General features: G+C 33.5%; 3 protein-coding genes across 3 annotated transcripts; 1 reads left to right on the forward strand and 2 right to left on the reverse strand.

Annotated features, from left to right (window-relative positions):
* Nucleotides 1–5,126: 5,126 nt before the first annotated feature.
* Nucleotides 5,127–8,804, reverse strand: LOC129880849 (uncharacterized). Its single transcript, XM_055955075.1, has 4 exons — nt 8,216–8,804; nt 7,433–7,604; nt 6,005–6,129; nt 5,127–5,864 (listed from the first exon to the last, which is right to left on the reverse strand). Exons 1-4 carry the CDS (start codon nt 8,345–8,347, stop codon nt 5,466–5,468), a joined length of 828 nt encoding a protein of 275 aa, XP_055811050.1. The 5' UTR covers nt 8,348–8,804; the 3' UTR covers nt 5,127–5,465.
* Nucleotides 8,805–13,299: 4,495 nt separating this feature from the next.
* LOC129880850 (U-box domain-containing protein 62) lies at nt 13,300–21,870 on the forward strand. Its single transcript, XM_055955076.1, has 8 exons — nt 13,300–13,916; nt 13,998–14,241; nt 15,529–15,610; nt 16,399–16,456; nt 18,580–18,668; nt 18,853–18,948; nt 19,033–19,103; nt 21,473–21,870. Exons 1-8 carry the CDS (start codon nt 13,448–13,450, stop codon nt 21,594–21,596), a joined length of 1,233 nt encoding a protein of 410 aa, XP_055811051.1. The 5' UTR covers nt 13,300–13,447; the 3' UTR covers nt 21,597–21,870.
* Nucleotides 21,871–22,802: 932 nt separating this feature from the next.
* LOC129877713 (uncharacterized) lies at nt 22,803–23,843 on the reverse strand. Its single transcript, XM_055953245.1, has one exon. It carries the CDS (start codon nt 23,624–23,626, stop codon nt 22,949–22,951), a length of 678 nt encoding a protein of 225 aa, XP_055809220.1. The 5' UTR covers nt 23,627–23,843; the 3' UTR covers nt 22,803–22,948.
* Nucleotides 23,844–27,760: the final 3,917 nt, after the last annotated feature.

Here is a 27,760-nt window from a genome sequence, read left to right on the forward strand (position 1 = left end):
GATCACCTTGAAATGTTGTATACCTAAACTCAACAACAAACCTTTCAGACACTTCAACTCACAAGTGACCGCAACCATAGACCTATATTCAGCTTCTGCAGAAGATCTGGAAATCGTGTGCTGCTTCTTTGTCTTCCAAGAGATGGGAGATTGACCTAGAAATACTAGCCAACCTGTCAACGAACGACGAGTAAGCGGACAAACCGCCCAATCAGAATCACGCCATCCCTGCAAAGTCAACTCACTGTCGGCAAGTAACAAAATACCCTGTCCTGGGGTGCCTTTCAAATAACGGACAACTCATAAGGCAGCTTTCCAATGTTCAATTCGGGATTCTTGCATGAATTGAGACAAAATATGAACAGAGTATGCCAAGTCCGGTCGAGTGACCCCCAAATAAATCAAACGCCCGACTAATCTACAGTAGACCTTCGAATCCGACAACAAATCTCCATTTGCAAGACTAGGTTTATGATTTTGCTCAATAGGGAACCCACTTGGCTTTGCACCTAACAACCCTGCTTCAGAGACAATATCAAGAGTATACTTGCGTTGACACAAAAACAACCCTGATGAACTACAAGTTACTTCAATACCCAAAAAATATTTGAGAGATCCAAGGTCTTTCATTTTGAAACAATCACTCAAATAGGCTTTGAAAGTTGCAAGTGCAGTGGAATCATTCCCAGAAACAATAAGATCATCAACATAAATCAAGATATTAATCTGAATATTCCCTCTAGTAAATATAAAAAGAGAATAATCAGAATAAGATTGTAGGAAACCGTACCCTTTCAAAGCAGTCACTAATTTTGCAAACCAACATCTAGGGGCTTGTTTCAACCCATACAACGATTTGCGCAAACGACACACCAACGTAGGATCTGGACTTTCAAATCCGAGAGGGAACTTCATATACACCTCATCATCAAGGTCACTATGTAAAAAGGCATTATAAACATCCATTTGGTGAAGTTCCCAATTTTTGGATGCTGCAATGGCTAGGAAGGCTCGAACAGTAGTGATCTTGACGACCGGAGCAAAAGTTTTATTGTAGTCAATCCTTGCTTGTTGATGATTTTTCAACACAACCAAGTGCGATTTGAACCGTTCCACATCTCCATTTGACAAAAAACATGGTCTTGTACACCCATTGATTACCAAGTGCTTTCTTACCCGGAGAAAGATATTCCAAAGTCCATGTACCATTGTCTTCCAATGCACGTATCTGTTCTTTCATTGAATGTCTCCAACCTTTGTATTTCATGGCTTCTTTGAATGTCTTAGGATCCTTATCCGAAATAATAGTTGCAAGAAACTTACGATAATTTACAAAAAAATTAACACAATTAATATAGTGTGCCAAAGATAGAGAGTACCTGAAGATTGATTGTTAACCGAAGTAGTAGGAGACAGACTATTAGCAAAAACTGAGTATGTCACATGATCACGAAGCAAAACAGAGGAAAATTTCTCCCAAAAACCACGCCCCAAGCCACCTTCCACATCCGTGGATGGAGTATGGTGTTGCCCCCCCTTCCGCTGCCAGCGGGCGCTGGGTTCCTAGTGGGCCGGGCAGTGGCCGGTGGCTGTAGCTCGTCCTGGGTGCCAGCAAACACTGTTTGGGCTGTTGCTTGCGACTGCTTCTCGACAGTCTCCGAACTATCAACTTCTTCCCTTAAGTCATCTCCGTACACCATAAAATCACCATCGATTTCAGTACCCACATCAAAATAATTAGACGAAATATGAACATCATCCGGACAAGCAAAAAGAAACACATCCTCCACAAACTTTACATCACGAAAGACAAAAAAATCCTTCGTATCAAAATCAAACAACCGCCACCCCTTCATACCAAACGGATATCCCACAAACAAACACTTTCTGCTTTAACTAACAAATTTATCACCCTGAGTTTTTTGATTATGATCAAAGCACAAATACCCAAAGGTACGAATAACATCGAAAGAAGGAGGTTTATTGAATAAAATTTTGAAAGGTGTTTTGTTTTGTGAATTGGGTGTGGGAGTACGATTTATGAGATGAGATGCATCAAGAACACATTCACCCCAGAAAATATAGACAAATTGGCGTAAAATCTTAGAGCCCTCGCAACATTCAACACATGTTTATGCTTTCTCTCTACTATCATATTCTATTGCAGAATACCCACACAAGAGGTTTGAAACAGAATACCAGTGGCAAAAAATAATCGATCAAACAATTAAATTCGGTATCATTATCACATTGTACAACTTTAATTGTTTGATTAAACTATCGATCAACCATAGAAACAAAAGCCATAAACATCTGAAACACTTCTGTTTTATTAACCAACAAGTAGATCCAAATAGCTCAGAAAAAATCATCAACAATTGTTAGAAAATAACGAGCTCCATACGATGAAACATGTCGATATGGACTCCATAAATCACAATGTATTTTCTCAAATATTCTAGACGCTTTATTATCACTTAAAGAAAATTTGTCTCTAGGATGCTTAGAACGGAAACACACTTCACAATCATTTGCTAAACTACTCTTATCACTACTAACATGAGGAAGCAACTTAACTACTCTCTCGGAAGGATGCGCTAATCGTGGAAGCCACAATTCCAATGTTGACGCTGCCATGACAGTAGACACATGTTGCACCACGTTTGATTTACTAAAATAGTATAGTCCGTCCCTCCTAACTCCCGTTCCAATCAGCTCCTTCAGTGGATCCTGAATAGCACACATATAAGAATTAAAAAAGACAATAGTGCGTAAATTATCAGTAAGTTGAGGGACAGAGAGTAAGTTGCAACGTAAATAAGGCACATAAAGGACATGATGTAAGGTGATTTTATCTAACGGTCGAACGGAACCTTTCAAAGAAGCAAACACCTTTTCACCATTAGGCAAAATAACAGGACAATCAACAGTATGAACATCAAACAACCAAGATTTCTCATCGGTAATATGATGAGTAGCACCGGTATCAATAATCCAAGAAGAAACGTCAAACTTACCATTCAAATGATTTTCTGGAATTATAGCATTATCAAAAAATTCCGTAATAGCCTTTCATTGATCGGAAGTAAAGTGATGACCCACGGCAGCGGTATTTGATGGTGGTGGAGGAGGTACGTCATCACCAGCCATGAAAATTTACGATGATTTTTTTTTTGGCTCAGATACCATGAAAAGAACTGTATAATCTTGACTCCCCTTTATTCATTCACCCAGAGAGAATATATATGTGATACAATATTGAAATAAGAAAACTAAATATCTCCTTAATATGCTACCAAATATATAAAGAATTATATGATAAGTATTTTCCTACAAATATACTATCAAATATTATACTGTAATATTGTGTATTAAGATCAAGGAAGCGGGGTTTGGCAAAAATTAATAATTTTGGTTCAAAGTCTGTATTTGTTTGAAAATTTCATTTCATATATATGAATTATTAGGACTTAATGTAGAACTGCATATATAAACTCAAAAGGACTAAATCTTGAATTCATAAACTTTAAATCTTGACTTCATCTCTAGATTCGTAATCACCACCCATTATGTTTTTTCCCTAAAGATTTATTTTTTTGTTCAATGATGAGAATTTTAAGGAATTGGGTATTTTTTTCTTTTGCTAGTAGAAATAATGGGTAATCACTACTTTTATCCATTCAGGTCCAAGAAGAAGATTGGGCGTTGGACAGAATTCTATAATTTTAGTTCAGATCTTGTATTGCTTAAAAATTTTATTTAATAGAAACAACAACAACATACACAGTATAATTCCGTAAGTGAGAACTGATGAGGGTGGTGTGTACGCAATTTTATCCCTACCTTTTGAAAGAAAAAAATGTTATTTTCAATAAACCCTTGGATCCATATTAAAACATATCTATTTATAGATATAAATTATTAATTTAGAATTCAGCGACTTGAAAGTATTATATCTCTAACCCATAAATTTCAACCTCTAAAATGGATCATCAGCACCCACCATGCTTTTCCCCTTCAAGATTCATCTTTATGTTCGGTGATGAGAATTGTAAGTTAAGTGGGCATTTATTAATTCTATATTATTCGGACTCTTCAGAAATGTTATCGCACTTCGTGATGGATCCTCTAAAAATACGTTACTTTTTGAAGAACCTGATACGCCTCCGTCTATTTTTAAAGAATCCAAACAAAATATTGAATGATGTGTAATCATTAACTTTGTGTATTCAGGTCAAAGTAGAAAAATGGGTCATCACCCCCCCCCCCCCCCCCATGATGATCCTTTCTTGGCATATTGTTGCTGGCCTTGTTTGTTAGTCTCCTCTGTGTCTTCTATCTTCAGGAGGTGCCTATTTGTGGCTTGTTACCCTCTTTTGCAGTGCTTTGGATGGGATGAACACAGACACCATCATCATCATCACCACAGGCATTTCTAGCATCCCCAATTCAAAGAAATGATGTTGTTTTTTTGAAGTCTTGAATGCATAAACAAGGCAAAATTTGGATTGTTGGTTATGTCATAGCCAACTATTTCATTGGATACCTGCTACTTTAATCACCACAACCATGTACTAAATTTCTCTCCCTAAGAACAAATTTTGTTTGGAAAAGTATTTGTGGTCCTGAGGCTAGACAACTACTCTCTCCGTTTCAATTTGTTTGTCTGATTTGACTTTGCATGAAGTTAAGAAAGCAAAAAAGACTTTTGAATCTTGCGGTCTTCAATTAAAGATACGTAAAATGTATCAAAATGTTCTTGAATCTTGCGGTTTTAAATATGTACTCTCAATTTGATCAGGAGAGCCTAGAGAGCTCTCTATCTTTCCCCAAATTCCGACTAGCTAGGATCTACAGCGCTTCAGTAGGCCCTAGGCACTGATGTGAAAAGTTGAAATTGAAAAATTGCCAAAAAAAGAATTATTCTATTTGAAACAGATAAGACAAACAAATTGAAACGGAGGGAGTAATAAAAAGGAATTAAAGTGAAGCTGCTGGTCTTAAGATAAGATTAAACAAGAAGAAATCACTAATCCCTAACTAATCATTTTGCATTAAACATCCAATTCCACAAAGCAGCATTTATAATATTTTAAGCAAACAAGATGCAAAAGAAAGATAGAAAATACTGACATATTAAAAAATATGACAAAAGAGAAAAATGGTTTTTACATGGACATGAAAAGGTTAAAGTAAACCAATTCTTTAGATAACATGAGTGCTCAGACCACAATTCAAAATGCGTAAAATTGTATAACTATATAGAAATCTCCTATTCCTGTATCATATGTATCTAGTGCATTCTCAACCTTCAGTGTTTTCCTATGAATATCTTCAACAAAATGGACAAAATCTGAGTCTTTTTTAAAAAAAAAAAATTATGTGTAGACCAGCTTCCGCATACCTCAACTAATTTCATGAGGTACCTGCTATCTTGGTCTTTGTGTAAACTCTTATCACAATGATCAACCATTTGCTAGTTTTATGCTTATGGTTTTTCCATCCGGTGATTTCGCTGCCTTTTCGTCATCCCAGTCATCGTCCCAACTCTCGTTCCACCCCTCAGCGGAAATTTCCAACTTCATGGAAGAGTGAGGTTCGGGTTGTCCCATTTCAAGTTCCTGATATGCAACACCATCAACATGTCGATCCTGTTTTCTCAACTTGCAGCAGATAACTATTCCTCCTATTAGAAGAGCTGTCATACCTAGCAAGTACGCCCCATTAGTTGGGGTTACATACATGGTATAAGATGGCATGTTAAAGTAGCCTTGCCATACTGAACGTCCTATGTCAATCGTACATTTCCCAGTTCCAGCGTCTAGCATGATTGAACTCCCTCCAATTTTTGATGAGATATTAATCTGATTACAAAATGGGAAATCAAAAACAGTGACTCAGAAGCAGCACATTAAGTTCAATTTAATGCTTTCATCTTGTCATTTTGTAATCTTAGAATTTGTCCAGGATAAAGCCAACCATTCAGAAAGGAAGAGTTCTCTACCTTCTTGAAATGATGTCTTGCTATCTGAATATTCTCATAAGTTTTGTTTGCAGATGAAACATTGACCTTCAGCGTCAAAGAGTTCTCACCATTGTTCAGGACGAGCAGAAATGGTTCCTCGTGCCCTACAAGAAAAATAACGTAAGCTTTATGGTCTAGCCAAATTCCAGGTGTTATAACAAGAAAGTGATTATTAAATACAACATAGTCTGATATAAATGAGAGATACAACAACACATATGAATGTTCGTCAGCTGATGAAAAGGCAACATTGGTAAAAAAGCAGTACTAGAGAAAATAGAAATGTCAAGATAATACAACGCGGCCCTTGTTGCAAATTAAAACAACAAGCAAATAATAAACCATCAACAAGAAGTCCATACATAGAGAAATATCACGAGGAAAAGGGTAAACAAAAGAAAATAGGCCAAAATTGTTTGACTTGATGTCATTGAGAGAAGAACCAGATCCATTTCAAATATTTCCTACACATCTACATTTAACAGATGAAGACATCAAAATCTTCACATGTATCTTTTCTAAGCAAGAACTCACCTCCAGAGGCTATCAGGAATTTAGAAAAGGAAATCCAAAAAGAAAAAGAGAAGAAAAACGGAAGGACAGACGAAAAAAAGAGTACTAGAAACTTCTGAATAAGAGGACACAGGACACAAGATCCGAAGCTTGAAATTAGGATAAATCCAAGAAGGTTTTGGATCAAAAGAAAACAGATTAGATTCTTTAAGAGTTTGGAAAGGCAGCAAATTTGGCCCTAAGTGCCAGTCTTTGACAAGAAGGACCGGCAAAGTGCCAAGAATAGCTTGCTTTTCAAGGGCGTCCACGGTTAGCTTGGACTATCATAAGGCATCCAAATTCCAAAGTGACATAATAATACAAATATTTGAAAGATCTAAGTAGTCAAATTCATCCAAAATAAGCTATTACTTAAAGCTAATTGCAACCCCATCAAACATCCAAGCTGCTCCTTAGAATCCCACCTCGCTCTTCAATTTTAAATATGCTTATCGAGCCCCATATTGAAGGAGAGCCTTGCAGTAACTGGTAAAGTTGTTGCCATGTGACCAGGAGGTCACGGGTTCAAGCCCTGAAAACAGCCTCTGGCAGAAATGCAAGGAAAGACTGCGTACAATAGACCCTTGTGGTCGGGCCCTTTTCCGAACCCTGCGTATAGCGGGAGCTTTAGTGCTTGCCCTTATCGAGCTCCATATTGACATGAACTTGTCAGAAAAGTTACAATATTTTGTTCATATTAGTACAGATCCTAATATTTCATCCATCAAAGATGTAGCAATCTAAATGTCAATCAATTCACCAGCCGGTTTATGCTCAGAAAAGACTACCACCAAACTCAAATTACACAACCACAATGAACTACTCTATCTAGTAATACAAGAAACGGAGAATCACCTTTCGGGGCAGGAAAAAAGCAGGCAATCATACTGATATGCTCATCCCGACACTTATTAGCCGCTCCAGCACAGATACCACCAACAAAAGCTGCCGTTGGCTGACCTACAGGGACTTGATTAGCACCTAAATTCGTGGTAAGTGCAGCAGCAGGCTTTGGTGACGGGGCTACCTGAATAAAAATATGTTCTTTAAAATTCCAAACAATCAACAAAGAAAGAACACATAACAGAAACGTGGACAATGTCAGAATAAGGGCAACAGGCGTCAACTTCAACTAAACAATTTTTTTAAGAAGAAAATTAACCTAACCAACCATCCACCCAACCAACTGATTAAACTAAAAACATCTGATGTATAAAATATGTATAATCCATGTATAATATATGTATAACTGCGTATAATCTATGCATACCGGCTAGAAAAAGTAAACGACCATGATGTTTTTTTTACTTTTTTCCGAAGTTGAACTCTCAAAAACACATTTGGCTTGTAAAATTTAGAAATATTCCGAACCAAAACTTTTAGGAATTTGAAAAAATAACTACCAAAAAACTATTTTCACTCCCGATTACTCACGAAAATTCAAAAAAAGCTCTAATTTGCATTCGTGACCAAACACAACTCCAATTTTCAAATATCATTTTCCACTTTGAAACAAAAAGTACCTTTTTTCAAATACTCATAATTTTCATGAACAAACAACCCCCCCTAAATCTGCCCGGCTATTTGTACAAAGATCCAAAAAAAATAAAAAATCATATAGAGTGGGTGTTTATAAACCTGATTATCTAAACGCTGAAAAGGGTGTACAGAGCGTGCATTAGATTTCTCCAAGGAAATTGAAATCAATGTAATCAGTAACACAGCCAATCTCCAAAACATCATATTGAACTCAAAAACTCCAGAGTTCATAAACAGACCCTTTTGATTAAAGATGATAACTTTCGAGTAATTAAAGAGAAAGGGGACAAAACCCAGAAAAGGGTTGACGGAGAAAAAGAGGTAAAACAAAACAGATGATGACCGCGTCAACCCCACAACAAGGGAAGATAAAATTCTTCAAGTCAATGAGATACAAAATTCTTCAGAGCCAATCAAAATTATTCTTCAGAGAGAACAAAATATCAAGAAGAAATTAGGGGTTTATTGAATTTTTTGTATACGTAGATGAAGCTATTGCTCTTCTCTCTCTCTCACACACACACATTACGTAGTCAAAAAAAAGGGTGGTTTTTCCCTGGCTTTCAACGTCACAGAATGATTCAATGGAAAGTCTTTCCCCTGACTTTTACGCCCACCATGCCTCTTTCCCTACGCCATCACCTTATGAGCTTTACCTCCCTAATTCACTACTACACATCAGTAGCCAAGACACAATTTTTAGGTTAAAATATAAAGAGCTGAACATATTACATACTAAAAGAAATGGATCTTTAAGTAGAAAATAAATTATTTCGGAATTAATTATTTTAGTATAATATAAATTATAAATAATTCAAAAATTATGTAATATTTTCAATTAAATACAGAATAAAATAATCTTATATTTTATTTTGTGATTAGTATATTTTATACATCACACCAAACTAATCTTATATGTAGAGAGAATAATTTTTCAAATACTTTGATTCATACTTTGTTTGGATGATGTTTACTGGGATCATTCAAAATCGAATAGTAGATGATAATTTAGTTATAAATTTGACTTTTTGACTTATTAATATTAGGTTATTTGATTTAATGGTTAGTGAATAAATTAATATTTTATAATTAATAATTTATTGATGCAGAGGCGTAAAACTTAATTTTCTTATCGGATAAAAATTAACATGTTTACATTTACATATATTAAGTATCTATTGTAAATTTAGGTAAAGCCTCATTCACTCATTTAATATTTTTAGCAAAATTCCATCTGAATATTTTTTCTTGTTAGTATAGCATAGAAATTTGGTCTGTTTTTATTGGGTAAGAGATCTTATGAAATATTTTATGGAGAAAAAGACACAAGTTAACTGAAGCAATGACATATCTATTCTTCTTGTGATTTTAATTAAAGAAAAAGAATAATATAACAATAGTACTTCTGATGTAAAATTGAATGACCAAAAGAGATAGTTTTCATTCCAGCAAAATTAAAGGGACAAGTTTAGTTTAGATTTACTCTGGTTGTGAGATACGTTAAGCAGTGAGAAAATCTCTTACATTTAGTCAATACACCGCTTGATAATCTTTCGATAATTGTTAACCCGATATCAAATCAATTGATATCTTATTAATTGGCTAATACATTTAAAAGTTGATATTTAATAAGTCAAAAGCACAATTTTTGGTTCTATTTGTCCAGATAAGTAGCCTTAATTGTTACAAATAGTTTCATAATGTATATCGTGTTATGTCATTATAGTGTATTGTATTGTTTAATAAATATAATATTTGAATAGATATCTTTTCTATCATTAATAATGATATACATCAAAAATATCACAAATAGATCTATAACATAATAACGTGATCACGAAAATAGTCATTACATAAATAAGACTTTTTGTTAATATGTACAATGAATTTAATGATACGATCTAATAAAATTTAAATACATAAAATATTATATTTAAACTATCAATACATACAATATAACACACGAGGTAACGACCATCCAAACAAGTTGTCAAGTAAGTTGTGGAGAGTTCAGTCGTTACATCTTCCAACCGTAAAAATGAAGTGGTAGGGAACGAATTACCTAAAGAGAAACTTTCGACTTGAATTAAAATTAGTTGATCCGTATTAATAAAAATAAGATCAATAACATAATCAATATAATCTCACAAGTGGAGTCTAAGAAGATAATATGTTGATCTTACCCCATATATCTTTACAGAATATATATATTTTTATAGAATAGAGAAGTTATTTTTAAAAATTTTGGTCCGAAAGAGAAATATCAAACCCCGAATAGGACACCAAAAAAGATCTCACATCCAAGCCTTTCTTTTGAAATTAGCTCTTATTATACATCTCCTTATTTATGCGAACATTTTAGATATTTGTGTGGCTATTAATTATTTTATTAAAAAAAATTTAGAGTTAAAATTGTTACCAAATATAAAAAAATAACATTTTCTTTAGAACATAATATAAAGGAAAGCGTATCACATAAATTAAAAAAAAATTACTTTTCACTTAGAGTTTAGCTTTCATCTATTTAAACAAAAAAATGTTCAAATTTACCAAACTTTGCCAAAAGGTCTAAAATTTGTCAAATTTGCTTTACTTCAACTATTAGTGAAATTTACCACAACTAAATTTGTGAAATTTAGTTAGCTACAACTATTAGTCAAATTTACCTAGGTGTAAATTTGTCAAATTTTAATTTGCTACAGCTAATAGTCAAATTTACGTAGGGTGACCCCCACAAGAACACCCATTTTATTTTTGGTCTGGTTAACAAATATTTAACAAATTTAGATTCTTCTCATTGCTTATTTATGATTGTAATTTGTAGGCATTGTTTTATTGAATTCATATTATACTTTTAATAATTAAATTGATTTGATTGGAAAAAGTTAAAGAATATTATTGTTGGATCTTTTTACCTTGAGATTTTTTTTTTGGAAACAGATAAAAAGAGTCTGTTAATTTTTGAAGGTTTAAGTTGGATTTAGCAATTGAACTTGATGGGATTGATATTAGAATGTTGTATATCAATTTTGGAGTTGATTTGAATCAATTTTGAAGTAAAAATGTATTGGTGAAGTTTTTTACACGATAAGTTATATTGACCTATTATAATTTTGTAGTCAATTTAGAGAATTTGTTAGGATTTGTGGTCATAATTTTGATGTGACGAGTTAAATTTTGCCATCAATTGATTATTAGAATTCTCGCGATTCATTAAATTTTGACTAAAATCCTAGTGATTACTATGACAAAACAAATTTTGATCGTCAATTTAAAAATCTAGTAATACAAAAATCTAGATGCAAACTTTTTAACATGGTCAATATTTAAATATGAAATATCCTATTTGTCAAATGTTCCTAGTTGTTATAAATGTCTTTATTCACTAATTGAAAAATATTTGCCATTGAATGTGAAGTGGTTTAAATTGCATCGTAACTTTTAAGAAGAAGATCATTGTTTGGACAACAACTCTATTCTCTAAATTTAAATTAACCGCGCTCTATCTTTAAATCATCCCTAAATAAAACTCAAATAATGAACTATTTGTCGATAAAATTTAAATTTTCACTTATCGTAGAACTACATCGACACAACTTTATCACAATCCTTCTCAAATTATCAATAGTGATGTCAAAACTCAATATCGACCTCCTAATGCTCAAACAAAGATCGGTACATAGTAATTAACTTTCAAATTGGTTGCAACAATGTTGTAACAGAAGGTGAAATTATATTGATCGATGGTAGATGGTTTCACTTCACAAATAAAATAGTAATAAAATAGAATTGAAAAGAGCTTATAATGCCCTCGAACTATTGTAAATGGTACAAAAATGTCCTTCATCCATCTATTGAGCCTAAAATGCCCTTGACATCCACCTTTAGGTCCAAAATGATCTTTTCTTTAACGGAAAAGTCATGAGAGATATTTTTGTACCATTTCCAATAGTTTGAGGGCATTTTAGGCCTTTTTTCGTAATTAAAATTTTGTTAAATAAATTTTGATTTATAATTAATTTTAAATAATTAAATTATAACCAATAGATGACAGCCACATGTTTTTAAAAAATTATTCAAATTATTTAATTAAAATTCTGTTAAATAAATTTTGATTTATAATTAATTTTAAATAATTAAATTGTAACCAATAGATGACCATCACGTGTTTAAAAAAAGTATTCAAATTATTTAATTAAAATTTTATAATAAATTTTGATTTATAATTAAATTGTAACCAATAGATGACCATCACGTGTTTAAAAAAAGTATTCAAATTATTTAATTAAAATTTTGTAATAAATTTTGATTTATAATTAAATTGTAACCAATAGATGGCCATAATTAAATTGTAACCAATAGATGGCCGCCACGTGTTTTAAAAAAAGTATTCAAATTATTTAATTAAACAAGTTATCCACACTTTGCAGCCAAACAAACAAATGAGGATTACTAAAAATTTATCCCAAAATTATTTTGCCTTATCCACCATACCAAACGATCCCTAAATACTAATCTTCAAAATGCCACTTCACATAAATCCAAAAAAGTTGCAACATATAGTGTGTTATAAAAAATGAAAATATTTAAATTTTGGTAGGAAGAAGAAATACTCCTATACTATTTCATGATAATTCTTCCGATAATATAGGGTCTTATAATTAATAAAATAAATTAAAAATATTTGAATAGCAATCCTAATTCCATTCAAGACAAAAATTACTACTACTAGTTAGTTTTTTTTTCCCATCATATATAATGTCCAAATGAAAAAAAAAGGAGTTTGTTATTCTTATTAATTACTATGCCTTTTTTATGGTTTCTTCTTTTTTTTTACTTGAATTTGAGGAATTTGAGTCGAGAGTCTTTCAGAAACAACTTTTTTATCTCCTCAAAACAGTGATAAGATCTGCGTATACTTTATTCTCTTTAGATTTCACTTAGTAAAATTTTACTAAATATATTATTATTATATAATATCCAATAATCACGTTGAAATTCAATCAAATTCAAAATTCCCATGTTTTTATAAACACGCATTCAATAAGGAATTCGAACTCAGCACGAAAAATCTCAACCATTCTATCGAAATGAAACATTGTTAAGGTAACTTTTGTCTTATGATTTGTCAGTAATGTCCGCAGACAATATTAACAACTTTCTATTTTCTACTACTGTACATTTAACCACTTAAATACGACGCCGTCTTTATCTTTCTTCCTAAAACCCCTAACCCTTACCATTTCTTCCTTCAATCACCAAAAATGGAGTTTCTCTTCAATTCAATTCTTCAATTTTAGGGTTTTAGGGTTTCTTCATTCTACATCGTCCATGGCTTCTGAAGATATGGGCATTGTTTCAGCTCGAAGAGTGGACAACGGGCTCAATCCACAGCTCGTTTTCCATGAAAGCGGCTTCAGCTGTATCCCACCACCTCCACCACCACCACCACCACCTCCGGGTCGGGTAGGTTCCGTTACCGGTGATCCAGGCCCAAAAACTACAAGGGAGCTTACCGGATTCATAGACAAGTATGATAATCATCAACATCAACATCATTACTTCCATCAAGCTGCTGATTTTCGCCGTCAAATGTTCGGGGATGAACGCCCTGATTGGAATAATGCGAAGAGCCATGGCGATGGATCAGATGACACTGATGTGGACGATGATGACGATGATGAGGATAATGATGATGAGGGGATTGTTACAGTTGAAAATAGTAATAATGATAAAGTTAATTTTGATAGTAGTAGTAAAGTAGTTGGTAGTGATAAAACAAAAAGCCTTTCTACATTTGGTAAGTTTTTGATGATTTATTGTTTTTTCTTGTTTTGGAATTGAGATATTGTTTTTGATTTGATTGATTTGTTTGAATAAGGTGAGAAGGAAGGGAATGTCCGGCAGTCGGGAAATGAAGGTGGTGTCGACGGGAGAAATGCAGTGACAATTGCTAGTGTTGATGGGGACATATATTATAATAATCAGTATTTGCAGGGAGCGTCAAATGCAGGGCAGAAGGAAATGGGGTTTGAGAATGGGTGTGGGTTTAGTGGGAGAAAAGAAGGTCATTATTTAAGTGAATCAGGAGAGTCATTGAGAACTATTCTTTCCGATCCAATTACGTACGTTTTCTTGTTATATATTCTTGTTTTGTTTGTGCACTTGTTCTTCTGCTTTAGCTGCTTGACTTATTAGATTGTAAGTAATGCATAAATTGTGTTTTGACCCCTAGTCTGTCTTAAAAGAAAAGTTATTACTGAAAGTTGTTTTCTTTCCTTGAGCTTCTAGTTTTGACTTCTGGAACAAAGAAAATTGCAAGGTGAATTGACAAACTGGTAATTGTGCATAATAGCAGTTTATATGATAGAGGTTGCTTTTAGGTAAATGCATTAAGTTGAAGTAATGTGGAAGCAATTAAAAGCAAATCATGTATGAGAGCATGTTGTTTCTGGTTTAATCAAGCATGATCTTGCATTAGTTGCTTTCTCCTCACTTGCTCTAGATTCTCAGTTATACTGTTGGTGTGCTCTGCCACTTCTTCTCTAGTTCTAGGAACTAGGGAGAAAAGAAAAGGGCTTTTGATGGGATGAAATGACTCGGTGAATTTTGCCTAGATGACTCTTATAAGTTTTGTCCAGAATTTAGGATGGCCGTCATTTTGCCAAACCACAAAAAAAAAAAAAGATTAGGAACTTCACTCAAGGGTGTGTCTAGGGGTCAATGAAGTGGTCCAAACCTGCAGACTAGGTTTCAAATCGCAACAAAGACAAAAAAAACACTAGGTAATTTCTTCCCTAATTCTTGGTGGACAAAGCTACCTGATTCTTGTGCTGGTGGGGGATTAAAGAAAGAAAGAAAGAAAGATATTTGGAAACTTGAGGTCCTAAACAAATTTCTACAAATAGAAAGTTTAAAGTTAAATTGTTTCTAAATATTGAAGGTATCATTCTTTTTGGAACTTGCTAAAAGGGAAAACATGTCACATACAATAGAACAAAGGAAGTATTTGTTAGCTTCTACAAGTTTACCCCTCCCTTATTTTCATTAAACTACTCTTCCAAATGACCATTGGTCAACAAAATGTGCTCTTCTTGGAAAGCTGCTGATGTATGCTTTTACTTTTTTGTTCTTCTGAATTCTGATGGCTGCATCATTTTTTTTTGTTTTTTTTAAAATCTTATCTGAGATACCAAGTGTTATGCTTATAGTAGAGGTCAGAACATTATTATGATTATTTGTTGTGTAGTTTCTTTTCGTACGTTATTTGCTAGTTGACTCATGCGTTATTTTATTTATCCTAACTTAACATCATGCACTCTTGTAGTCTCTTTCAACGATATTTCCGTTGTTGATTCATGCATTATTTCTTGTTACTTGCGGCACACTTGACATCATGCTGTCATTTTTAGGGGAGAGCTTATGGATGATGCGATGATATTGACTTGTGGGCATTCCTTTGGTAGTGGTGGAGTGCAGCATGTAATCAGAATGGTATGTCCTCTGGAAGCAGTTTGTTACCAACTTTTGTTGATACTTTATATTAATTGCATTTGCATCTAAACTGTTTTTATAGTTCGTTCCTTTTAGTATTTTGATATTCAATGCCTGCCTAATCAACAAACTCTGTTTCAAGATGCATGAGATTGAGAGACTGACATCTTCATTGGTATAATATGAGAATATGTTCCTGAATTTGGGGTCTGGCTGTGGTTTTATGCTTTTTGATTTTAGCAGGCTTCTCTGGAAAAGCTTCTCTCTGCTTTCAGTTTAGGGGAAGCTGCACTGCATTTGATTACATAGTGATAACCAAAAATGCTAATATTTTCATTTGTTGTAGAGATGCAAATATCAAAATCAAATGCAAGTGCGTTTAATTTAAGATTTGACATTGATAGGACCTACTGTTCTGAAACCATATCACCTGCAAAAGCTGTACGTAAATATTCCATGCTTGATGTACTTAATCTTCCGTTCCTCCTGTCAAACAAAAATAGTTACAGTAATCCTCTTTTGCACTGTCGTTTAATGTTTCTGCATATTAATGAAGTCCAAGTGTTTATCTTTTTACTTTAGTAGGTATAGTTATGACATTCGTTGATATTTAATGAATGTATACTTTCACATAAATGCATGAGACGAAAAATTGCATTACTCTCTTCTCCCATTTAAGTTGGCAACTAGGTCCTCCAAAGAGAATAGAAATTTGCAGTGACTTTAGTGTGTGTACCACTGGACTATAGTTCTAAAGTGTCTTATTAGCCTTTATGGTGTATTTTCAGAAAGCTTGCTATATCTGTTCACAAGCGGTGTCCGAAGTCTCAGTGTCGCCTAATTTATGTAAGTATACATTCTGTACTGTTGGTAGCTTGAGTATACCATTTCCTCTGGTTTTCCTAATACTTGATAATGATGTCCAGTGAATGCCAGTACATTTTCAAATGTCTGCTGCCGTATAAGAGATGTTGCTTTGGGGTGTTCATAACTAGGTTAAAACCAAAAATACCGAACCAAACAAAGAAGTTTTGGTCTTTTCTTTTTTGCTAATTCAGTAATTCGGTTCGGTTTTATCCAAAAATCACCGAGCATATCAAAATACCTACTCTTTATGATTGTTGTATAGAATAATTTAATTGTATATAAGTATTTGAATTTATATATGTTTATATATTATTTAAAGACCTTACAATTATATGAATACTTATATATAATAATTCAATTATGCAATTATTTTATTTCAAAATTGTGTTCTTTTAGTAGCTCAATTTGAGAAGGTCCAAGTCCAATCAAGCCAAAACCAAACCGAATACAAAATATCAAAAAAAATGAATTTGTTTCGGTTTCAATTTTTTTAAAAAAAATCAAAAAATCAAATCCCAATGAACACCCCTGTTTATTGCCGTTCTCTTAATTTCATTTTCATTCCATAGGTTGCAAGTGTCACAGGAAAACATATATTAGATGACTATTTCCAGTTAAATAAGTTATAATCATTTCTTGTGCTGAAAAGCTACTTATATTCTAGTATCTTTGTGCCACTTGAGGATCCCAGGAAGAGGACTCTAATAAAGAATTATGATACAAGCACATGTATGGACTATTTCAAAAGACAACCAATGGGTTTTGGTGGATGAATGAATCGTTATAACCCATGTGGTTGCACCTTGTCATCTTAAACGCCTAAACGTGGGGAGATTTCTCTGGTGGTGGCATGGACTCACTGTCCAGGAAACAGCACCATGGTTTGCACTGGCCCCTATCTAAGAATAATGGTGTCACATGTCCCGATCACAGTACATATAAACGAACTGCTGTCAAGACAAGTAAAAATAATTCATTGCCTCGATAACTTTTTCCTCCCTCTAACTATGTTCACCACTCAACCTTTTCCATCAGTTCAAAATATGTCAAGAACCTTTGGCAACATTATGTACCTTGAAACCCAAAGCATCCTCACAAGCCTTCATGCCTGTAACTTGAGACCTAGTTTCTGGAATCATCCACTACTGTACGACACTATTGAGTACACGGCTTGAAGGTTTAGAGCAAGGACACATTTCATGACCCTCTCTAGGACAACACTTTTACCTTCGTGCGATTTAGATTGGTTTCCTATTTTAGCCTCTTATTCTATGTTAATTCCTCTGGCCTTCTATTTCCCACTTCTGTAGACATCTAACCCTAGCAAGCAGTTGCAGCTTGCAAGTTGGCAAGTTGCAATACATCAACTTGCCATTCAGATGTCCTTAAGAATCAGTGGATTACCTTACATGCTTCTTAGGTGTGCTTATGACTGAAAAACATCTCATCACTTAAAAAGAAGAAAAAAGACTGAACATCTCATGTTCCACTTTTGGAATATGCACCAAGTCTTCTTTTTCGACCACAGTATAGAAGAGAAAATTATTCCTTTATCATGCTTACTCTCGCACTACTTTCGCACATTAAGCTGCTATGTCTATTTCTGAACTACCATTTCTCAAGTGTACATTTCTATGTCATCTTAATCATTCTCACTTCTTTAGACGAAGGAAACTCTTAGCTATCGCTTTTCTAAACTAGAAGCAGCAATCTTAAATTCTCATAGCAGATTGAGGATATCTAATTTGTACCCACATGTTCTTTCAGCTGTAGCTACAAATTCCACCCTTTGTTTGAGCTAGAAGGGCTTCCAAACTCATTGCATTACTTTGTCAAAAAGTAAATAAGCATTGAATCAACTGGATAAATTTCTGCCCTGATGCTCTCAGGGCTTTGTTCTAGTGATAAGAGCACAACATGTGATCTGTGGGTTAGACACACATCACGGGTTTGAGCTCTAATTTTTATGACCCTAGTTTTACTCTCATTATGTGCTTCATTGGTCCTTTCTGCATTTTAAAGGTCTGAAATGAGACTTCATGCAGTCCTACTTATCTTAGTTCCTTCTGATGATATGTATTTGCATTTCCATAAATGTGTAGCTCTTCGATCTGCAATTCAAGCATTCTGTCGAGAAGAGGAGTCACAGCTTAACCGTTCCTTAAAAAGAAGAAGGGAGAGATATGATCAGGTTTGCCACTTCCATATTTTTGAACTATATCACTACCTGAAATGAGGTGGAAAGAATGTTGAACGTTGTTTAATTTAGGCTAAAAATAAAAATAAAAAGTAGGGAGTATCTGATTGTATTCTTGGTACTCAAAAGCCTGACTTTACTCTATTATTTAAGGTCTTAACATCATATATCTATGCAGGATAGAGGGAACTTTGGTGATTCAGCACTTCCGGATCATCTAAGAGGAAGAGGGGTTCAGTTTCCATTCGCTGTGACAGACAGGGTTGTAATAAAGGTTCTTCCAGTAATATCTGAATTTCAATAACATTTCCTGATTGGTTTTGAATGGGCTATCTAATTGAAATTATTAATCAAATAGGGTAACAAAAGGACACCTCAGCGTTTTGTGGGTCGTGAGGCTGTTGTTACCACTCAGTGCTTGAATGGATGGTACATCTCTTTCTTTGCATTATTTGCTTTCTTGAATTTCATTACATCCTTGTTGCCTTTTCAAAGCAATTCACTATGGTTTTAAAAATGTCCACTAAAATATTTTTTGTTTGCTTATTCTCTCAACATCTGAATTCTATATATCTGTTAAGTCTAAAAGGTTAAAATCTTGAAAAATCTAGACTTCTCTTGTCCAGGCTTTGTTCACTGGTAAAAGTGCAGCGCATGATGTATGGGTTATGCACAATTCACAACTTTGAACTTTTCCATGGACAGAAGCCTAGTATTTAAGTAGAGGGTAGAGAGGTAGGCTGATTATCCTTTGTGTTTCAAACCGTGCGCACCTGGACCTTAGGATTTTCTCTTCTATAAATGAAATATTGACTTATCTAGCAGAGACATCCATCTGGAAAGTTGGAGAGTCTATCTGTGTCAAGCACTCCCTCAGTCACAAAATAACTTAAATCCATCTCAATATACAAAACTTTACTCCTTTCAGCACTTCACGTTAAATATAAACTAATACTTCACCACTCATTTCACATTTTATACTATTATTCTAAACTACTCCGCCAGATTAAATATAATTATATAGCACCCAAGGGTGTGACCTAGTGGAAGGGTGTGACCTAGTGGTCAATGAAGTGGTTGAGAACCCTGAGGTCTCAGGTTCAAAACTTAGCGGAGACAAAAAATACTAGGTGATTCTTCCCATATATCATAGCCTTGGTGGACAGAGTTATCTGGTACTTGATGTTAGTGGGAGGTGACAGGTATCCCGTGGAATTAGTCGAGGTAAGCTGGCCCGGACACCACGGTCATCAAAAAAATAAAATAAATATAATTATATACTCAAGCATTTTACAGTTCAACTTCTTGTCGATAAAATATTTTGGGATGGAGGGAGTATGTATTAAACATTTATGCGTAGCACTGGTTACCGCAGAAAGTTTAACTAGTATGTTTCGTGGGAATGAATGGAGAATTTTATGGGAGGGGAAGTAACAGAGGCAGTGAGAGGTAATTTTCCTTGTGTTTGGTTAGTTGAGGGAGAAAGGAAGGGATACTTTATCAACTAAAATGGGAAGGAAGCAGAGAGTAAAGAAGGGTGATGCACCCTCATAATTGGTGAAAAGGAGAAAGTAAATGTCTTTACGTCTCTTATAGTTGTGCCAACGATAGGAGCGGAAGATAACCAATGTTCCTACTACCCTTACACTTCATCTACTTCCTTTATCCAAACATTGCACAGAACTCCCAAAAACTTGGTGTTATCTGTAAGCCTCTTTTGTTTTGTATTTGTTTTCTATACATGCATGTCTTAATTCCCCTTTCACGTGAAGCACAAGCCTTCTCTATCATATTGAGACTTGGATACAGTCCTCTTTAATAATTTTAGTCGTCCAAAACATAGAATGGTGCCGTATAGAGTAAGTCTCGTTGCCCTGCCCAAAGTGAGAGTGAAAGGTGGCCATTCTTTGCCTATATTAAACAAGAATCAATTACAAAATATTTTGCACCTCTATTCTGGATTTTCTCCTTCTCTACCGGAAAACTTTGGAGCATAGCCTTTTCTGTGGGGAGTGTTGAGAATTTATCCAAGTAAAAATTCCGTGATGACTGTACATGACTTATGTACAGTTCAGGGGAAATATTTGATCCATCAGAAACGATTCTGAGTGCATGCACATAACTCAGATAAGTGGTATGCTCTATGAATTTTAAAATGCTTTATGCAAGTTAAACATGCAAGGCTTAAAATATTTCATTGTATTTCATATCCCCGACCGTGAAAGTCCATTTCAAAAACGCGCTTACCTTGAAAATGCTTACTTTGTGTTAGTAGTTTATTAAAAAGATTTCTTCAGCTCATCCAGGTTTATCGACCTTCTCCTTTTTTCACAGAAAAGGGAAGAAAATGTTAATCGTAAGTTTGTTGTATTTTGCTAAATCCTTCAAATTTTGACTCATGTTTTTACACATTGTCTTTGTTGAACCTTGTCAAGAGGCTTCTGAATTTTACCTATTGAGCGCACCGCTGAATGCATCTTATTCACTTTCCTTTTATCTTTGTGGAATATATCTGGATTTGCATCTATATAATTGATGTCGCGATTTGCTTCTTGTCATCTTGCAGTATTTGATAAAATTCTTTGTCTCATGGTGTTCTATAGTATATGTGGAAGACCGTGTTCTGGTTCAACCCTTGTTAGTACTGAGAAGTTATTACTCCTCTTATTATGAATATGGTCTATTCCTTGTGTCACTTTAAACAAACACTGGTCAACATGTTCTTAAAGATTCCAACCTCTAATGACTCATTTTACCTATGAGGAATGACTCTCTATTTGAATGTACAACTTGTGCAGGTATGTTGTAAAGACATTAGATAATGCTGAGAGTGTAAAATTGCAATATCGCTCCCTAGCCAAGGTTTCAGATAATTTATCAATCCAGCCAATATCAAGTAAGACGGCAGCCAATTGGCTGTAGAGTTCCCTTCAGCAGAATGATCATGACTCTCTCATCCCAACTTACTGCACATATGCCACGTTTGATACGTATAGTCTAACTAGAACAAGAATTGTGTTTTTTCAGCTGTAATCTAGATCTTGTATCTGTTCAATGTTATTCTCAGTCTTAGGTGTTGTATATTGTAGAGGTTGTCTTGTAGCACTACAGCATTGAGATGAAATCATGAGATATGAACTATATAGAGCCACACTTGTTTAAAATAAATGAATTATACAGATTTGTTTCTGCTGGACTTTGTATTTGACACCTAGAGGCCGTTTGGATTGACTTATAAGCTGTTTTCAGCTTTTTTTGAGTGTTTGGCCGACCAACTTAAAGTCATTTTGTGATTAAAATAAGTCCCAATAAATAGTTGAGTTTATTTGGATGAACTTATTTTAAGCAGTTTATAAGTTGAAAACAGCTTATAAGTCAAAAAAAAAAAAGTTGGCCTGTACCTACTTTTTTTAAAAAAACTAGTTTTCAACTTATAAGCTGCTTAAAAATAAGTCAATCCAAACAGCTCTGTTGTCTCGCACACCAAGGCAAAAAGAGATTCAATGCTTCAACCCATAGATGCTTTGGTACTCCATTATTTATCATCAAAGTCAAAGCTATTTCAACTATAACTACTATTCAGACATACAAAGATAAAAATATCTTATCTGCATGACCTTCTAAAGCTCATAATGCTGGGTTCTGTGCATGTGATATGTCAAATGTGCATGTGCATCTTATCAACAATCTTTAAGTGATGCTGGGGGCAAACTAGGCAGGCGCACAAAGGTTTGGCCTACCAATCAATGAAGCTTATTCCAATTGAGGGCTAGATGATTTCTCCGCATATGTTTGATGGATAAAGTTATTAGGTTCTTGTGAATGAAAGACTGGAAGGTCAACAGGTACCCCATGAATAGTCAAGGTGTTTGCAACACCACCGTTATATAAACATATAAATAAGATTTTGGATCCTAACTCGGTTGAGATTGAGACGTAATTGTTATTGTTGTTGAGACATAGGTGCAAAAGTTTTAATATCCAATACCTCTTTTTTACTGAACTATTTCCAGTACTTCTTATCTGACATCACTTTGCAAACAAGTTTCATTCTTTATGTACATAGATAATGTATATTCTTTTCTTTGATGTGTATATATATATATACATACAATTGACAATAAATAATACAAATAAATATCAATCTGAGATAAGAAATATAGCCGTAAAACTATCACAATTTTACACCCAAATTCACTTAAAATTCGAATTATTAGCCTGCATAATCGTCCTCTTGACCATCGGCGTTTCACCAGAATAATTTTTTTCTCCTTTCACAACCAACAACTTTTAAACTGTTTCAGAGCACTTTCGCTAAAATTCTTAACTCTTACTAAACAAAAATGTGTACAAAATAAATCCATTCCTCTACCAGCTTTAACTCTACTAGTCTTCAATAAATAACAAGCAGGTACAAATTGTTTAATTCCTTTCCCCTGTACAATTACTCCCCAAGATTTCGTCAACACTTCATCTGAATCCTCTTGTAATAAAATACGATTTCCATTATTTTCTTCCTCATCACCCTCTCGAAGTTCTTCAACAAAAATTAATCCATCTGGAGTTGTTGTTTTTCCACTTTCCCATTCATTTTTCATTATTGGCCAATTTTCAGGCAGGGCTCTCTCTGTTTTGATCCTCTCAGTATCCTCGTTCGCGTAAACGTGGACAAGTAATGGCGCTTCATTCAAATTCTTAACAATCTCTACTATAGATACATTCATCCAATCATCCAGATTTCTCGATAATATTACTTTATCCTTGTGTTTATTATCATCAATTTTCGCGACTCTGTCACAGGGTCGCGGAATTGATGATAGAGATAGAGATGAAGCAGAAACAACACCAACATGATTCATTTTCACCATGGATACTATTGATCTTCTCTCTGTTGTTTCAATTTTATCCAATCTTCCTAGATGGACACTCGGATTTACGCGTAACAACGCCATTTTTTTGGAGGGGATAATCGTCACTAGCCTGCCTTAGAAAAGAGTTTTGAAAGCAATTACTCGACAGGATTTAGATCTGGTTTTTAAAGACTCTTACCAGGGAATTATTTTTATTTAATTCCCTGGAATGAATTTTATTTTATTTTGGTTGTTAGAGGGAATTGAGTCGTCAAATTTGAATAGAAATATTGAGAAATGTGGCATGAGCATGTAATAGGTTGAGGGACAAAAGGCACATGTCTTACGTGTGCCATGTAACACTTGAGACCAATCATATTTTATTTTATTTTTTTGGCTGAGGTGGCACCAACAATATTGTGCCACGTATTTCGTTTAGGCGTTAAAACTATAATTTGTTTCAATTGAGTACATGAACATATGATAAATTATTGTCATCAGATACTTTTGGTTTATATTCTTTAAAATTTATTTGTATGTTAATCTTTTTTAGTTATACATATCAACCTCAATTGAAATATACCTGAAATTTTATAATTTATTGGGATCAATACGTATAATTAAAAGAGAAAACATATTTAAAACGATAACATTTGAGAATGTGGCACGAGCATGGAATGGATAGTTTGAGCAAAGCACAAGCAAGGAATGAGTTGAGGGACAAAAGGCACACGTTTTACGTATGACATGTAACACTAGAGTCCAATCATATTTTTTTTTTGGTGCTGAGGTGCCACCAATGATATTATGACACGTTTGTGGTTTTTACATAAATGTCTAAATAAATTGTTTAGGCTTAATTAATGATAACCTCCTAAACTTGCAAGTAATAAATTGGAAAATTTAAATAAATGTACTATATTAAGAAAATATTTATCATTTATAGTTTATAAAACTCATATAATACAAGTTTTATTCATGAATAATATATTTATCACATACTTTAATACACTTATAATATATTGTGTCAATTTCTTACCAAACAAGTATAATATATTTTAAAACACTTATAATACATTTATATTGCATGCATAATTCACTTTTCATACATAGTAGATATATCATAATATTGCTATATATTGCTATAAATGGTAATAAATAAAGAGTATCGCTAAAATCAGTAATTCTTTATTAAAAAATATTTTTTCTAGTATTTTTTCCTAATAAATTTCATCTATACATTTGAAATATGATTTGTTTAATTGTAATAAATCTTCTTATCATACAACATATCTGATGCGAGTCTCCATTTTATCCATCCTGCAAGGCTGCACCAATACCGTAAATGACATTCTCATCAATCTAGCAATTTTCTTGAATAATAGATCCAAAATAATTGAAACATCCTTTTTTTTTTGAATGACTTATGTATAAAACCTCACTTCCATATCCATCTCATCATGTTGCGTTGTGGCATTGCCATATTATTCGTATGAATATTGATTGAGCTGTTAAGTGTTTGATTCGATTGGTTATTTTACTTTTTATATCATGTTATCTTTTTGTATATTGTATATAACAAAAAATATTTTTTTCGAAATAATCGTAATCATCTCATTTTTTGGGGGGTATCAATTACGTTTTGATTAATTTTTGATGCTTTATTTTAAAATATCATGTAAGAGTCTCATTATTCCCTTGTTAGAATATCTAACACATGTAAACTCAAGAAACTGAATTTATAAAATGGTTATATCATTTTAAATCATAAACAATAACAAAAGGCCCATTGTCCTCAACATACATGTAATAGAGAGGATAAATTACCATTTTTGATTTTAGCGATATTTTTTAAAATCATATTTTTTATTTATTATCATTTATAGAAATACATAGCAATATTATGATAAATATGCTATTTATTAAAAGTGTATTATGCATGCAATATAAATATATTATAAATATTTTAAAATATATTATGCTTATTTGGTAAGAAATTGACACAATGTATTATAAGTATATTAAAGTGTGTGTAATGACCCATTAGGTCGTTTTGAGTACTAGAGCTTTTTATTTCATAAAATACTCATCCCGTAAATTTTTAATGGGTATTTTGGACTATTTGATAACTACGGTTAATTAGTTGAGGGATAACTTTGGATAACTAATTTAATTAGTGGACTAAATTGATAATATATTTTATACCCTATACCACTTATCTCATATTTAGTAAAATAAGTGGAATAGGGTTTAATATTTTATTTGTGCACTCTTAAGCATAACTGAAAAGAGAAAAGAGAGAAGACAAGAACTTACACGGATGACGAATGTAGATACGAATCTGAGAAATCTTATATTCTTATGAATATACAAACCAATGATTGAGTATGTGGACAAAATATATTTAACTATATTGTTTGGGGGAGGAAGCACCACAACTAAAGTTTGATATGATGAAAATAATGAAAATAAATTGGACACAAGAATTTTACGTGAAAATCCCTCTAACAGATAGAGGGGAAAAAAACCACGGGGTAGAAGAATTTTACTATGAAAATATGGGAGTACACTGCTCTCAAATACAAGGAGAAAACAACAATTAACACTTCTCTCTTTTAAAAGGAACAACTACTAAAGAGGACACTCAAGAATACAATATTTATCTTGGTGTATAACTCTCTTTATATTCTTATTCTCTTTTTCTAAATGAATTAAATGAGGGCTCGAGACCCTCTATTTATAGGAGGAAGAAAACGCGCATACGCGTTTTCTTTACTCAAAACGCGTAATGAAAAGCAGTCAAAAAGTTGCTGCCTAACTTTTAATTTTTTCTTCTTTTTACTTTTCTTAGAAACCTTTGTTTGACTTTTCTTTCATATATTATGTTAAGATTACTTTGGCAGAAGTTGATAGAAATAGTAAGAAAGGTGGGTATATAATCCTATGGCCTAATCATTAGGAATCATTATGAGCATATTTGGTGAATATGAAAAAAAGAAAACTATGATCCTATATATGTTTTAAATCTGCGCCGCCACTGTTTCTAGCAGTTGGTCTCGACTTTAGTTATTTTTATTTATTTATCACATTATAATTCAAGTTTTAATATATTGAGATAGGTAATTAAATGTTATGTATATTGTATTATATCAAAATCATTAGATTTATGTTATTGGGGGAATTGAGGCTTAACCCTAGGCTTGAGTTTTAGGGAGTTAATTATAGAATTTAGTGAGTTGTTGGGTTTAGGTTAAACATATATATAATGTTGGTGTGTACAAATTCGTTTGCTTAAGAATATTGTATACTTGATAGATTGAAAATGTTTCAAGGCATTGAAGAAAGGAGAAACATTGATGGATTAGCTTGATTGACTTCGGTTCTTCGGTTGAGGTAGGTTATGGTTTTTATTCTATATCATAGATAAACTCTTAATAGCGATTGATAGTTATTGAGTAATGTGCGAAGTTTACTATGCATTTCATTATCGTGGTTTGAATGATTGATATATTATTGTGATTGGTGTGAAATCTCAAGATCGTGAAATTCATAATCTTGAACTTGCCCTATCAAAAGTGATGCCTTGAATAAAGAATGATGATGAAATATTATTAATAAAGTGGAAAGTACTAATAAATAATGATAAATTAATTATATTTGAATCGGGTGTCATATTCCGACATGATATATTTGGATCGGGTGTTACATTATGACACGGTATATTTGGATCGGGTGTCATATTTCAATACGATATTATTGGATCGGGTGTCATGTTCTGACACGATATTATTGGATCGGGTATCACATTTTGACACAGTATATTTGAATCGGGTGTCACTAGCCGACACAATATTATTGGATCAGGTGTCACGTTCTGACATGATAATATTAAATAAAACAAATTAAAATGACTTAATGCTATCCAATCTCAAATAACTCATTTCCCAATAGAGCGTGATGTGGAGGCATGAGTTCTCATGTGTGATCTTGATATTGTTGACTGATTATGTAATTGTTCATTGTGTTGTCAGTTGAGGCTGATCTTGTTGGTTGTCACTTGTTAAGTGTTATGGTTGATTTTCCGCTATTACTTTATGCATATTGTTTTCTATTTCGAATCGGTCGATAATACCTACTTAGTACATGTTGTCATGTACTGACTCATATTAGTATTTTTCTTCATTTTCCTTTTGTGGAGTGCAGCAAGTGTACCGGCAATTTCGACTTGACCTCAGC

Source organism: Solanum dulcamara, chromosome 2 (genome assembly GCF_947179165.1).
Source record: "Solanum dulcamara chromosome 2, daSolDulc1.2, whole genome shotgun sequence".
Classification (NCBI taxonomy): domain Eukaryota; kingdom Viridiplantae; phylum Streptophyta; class Magnoliopsida; order Solanales; family Solanaceae; genus Solanum; species Solanum dulcamara.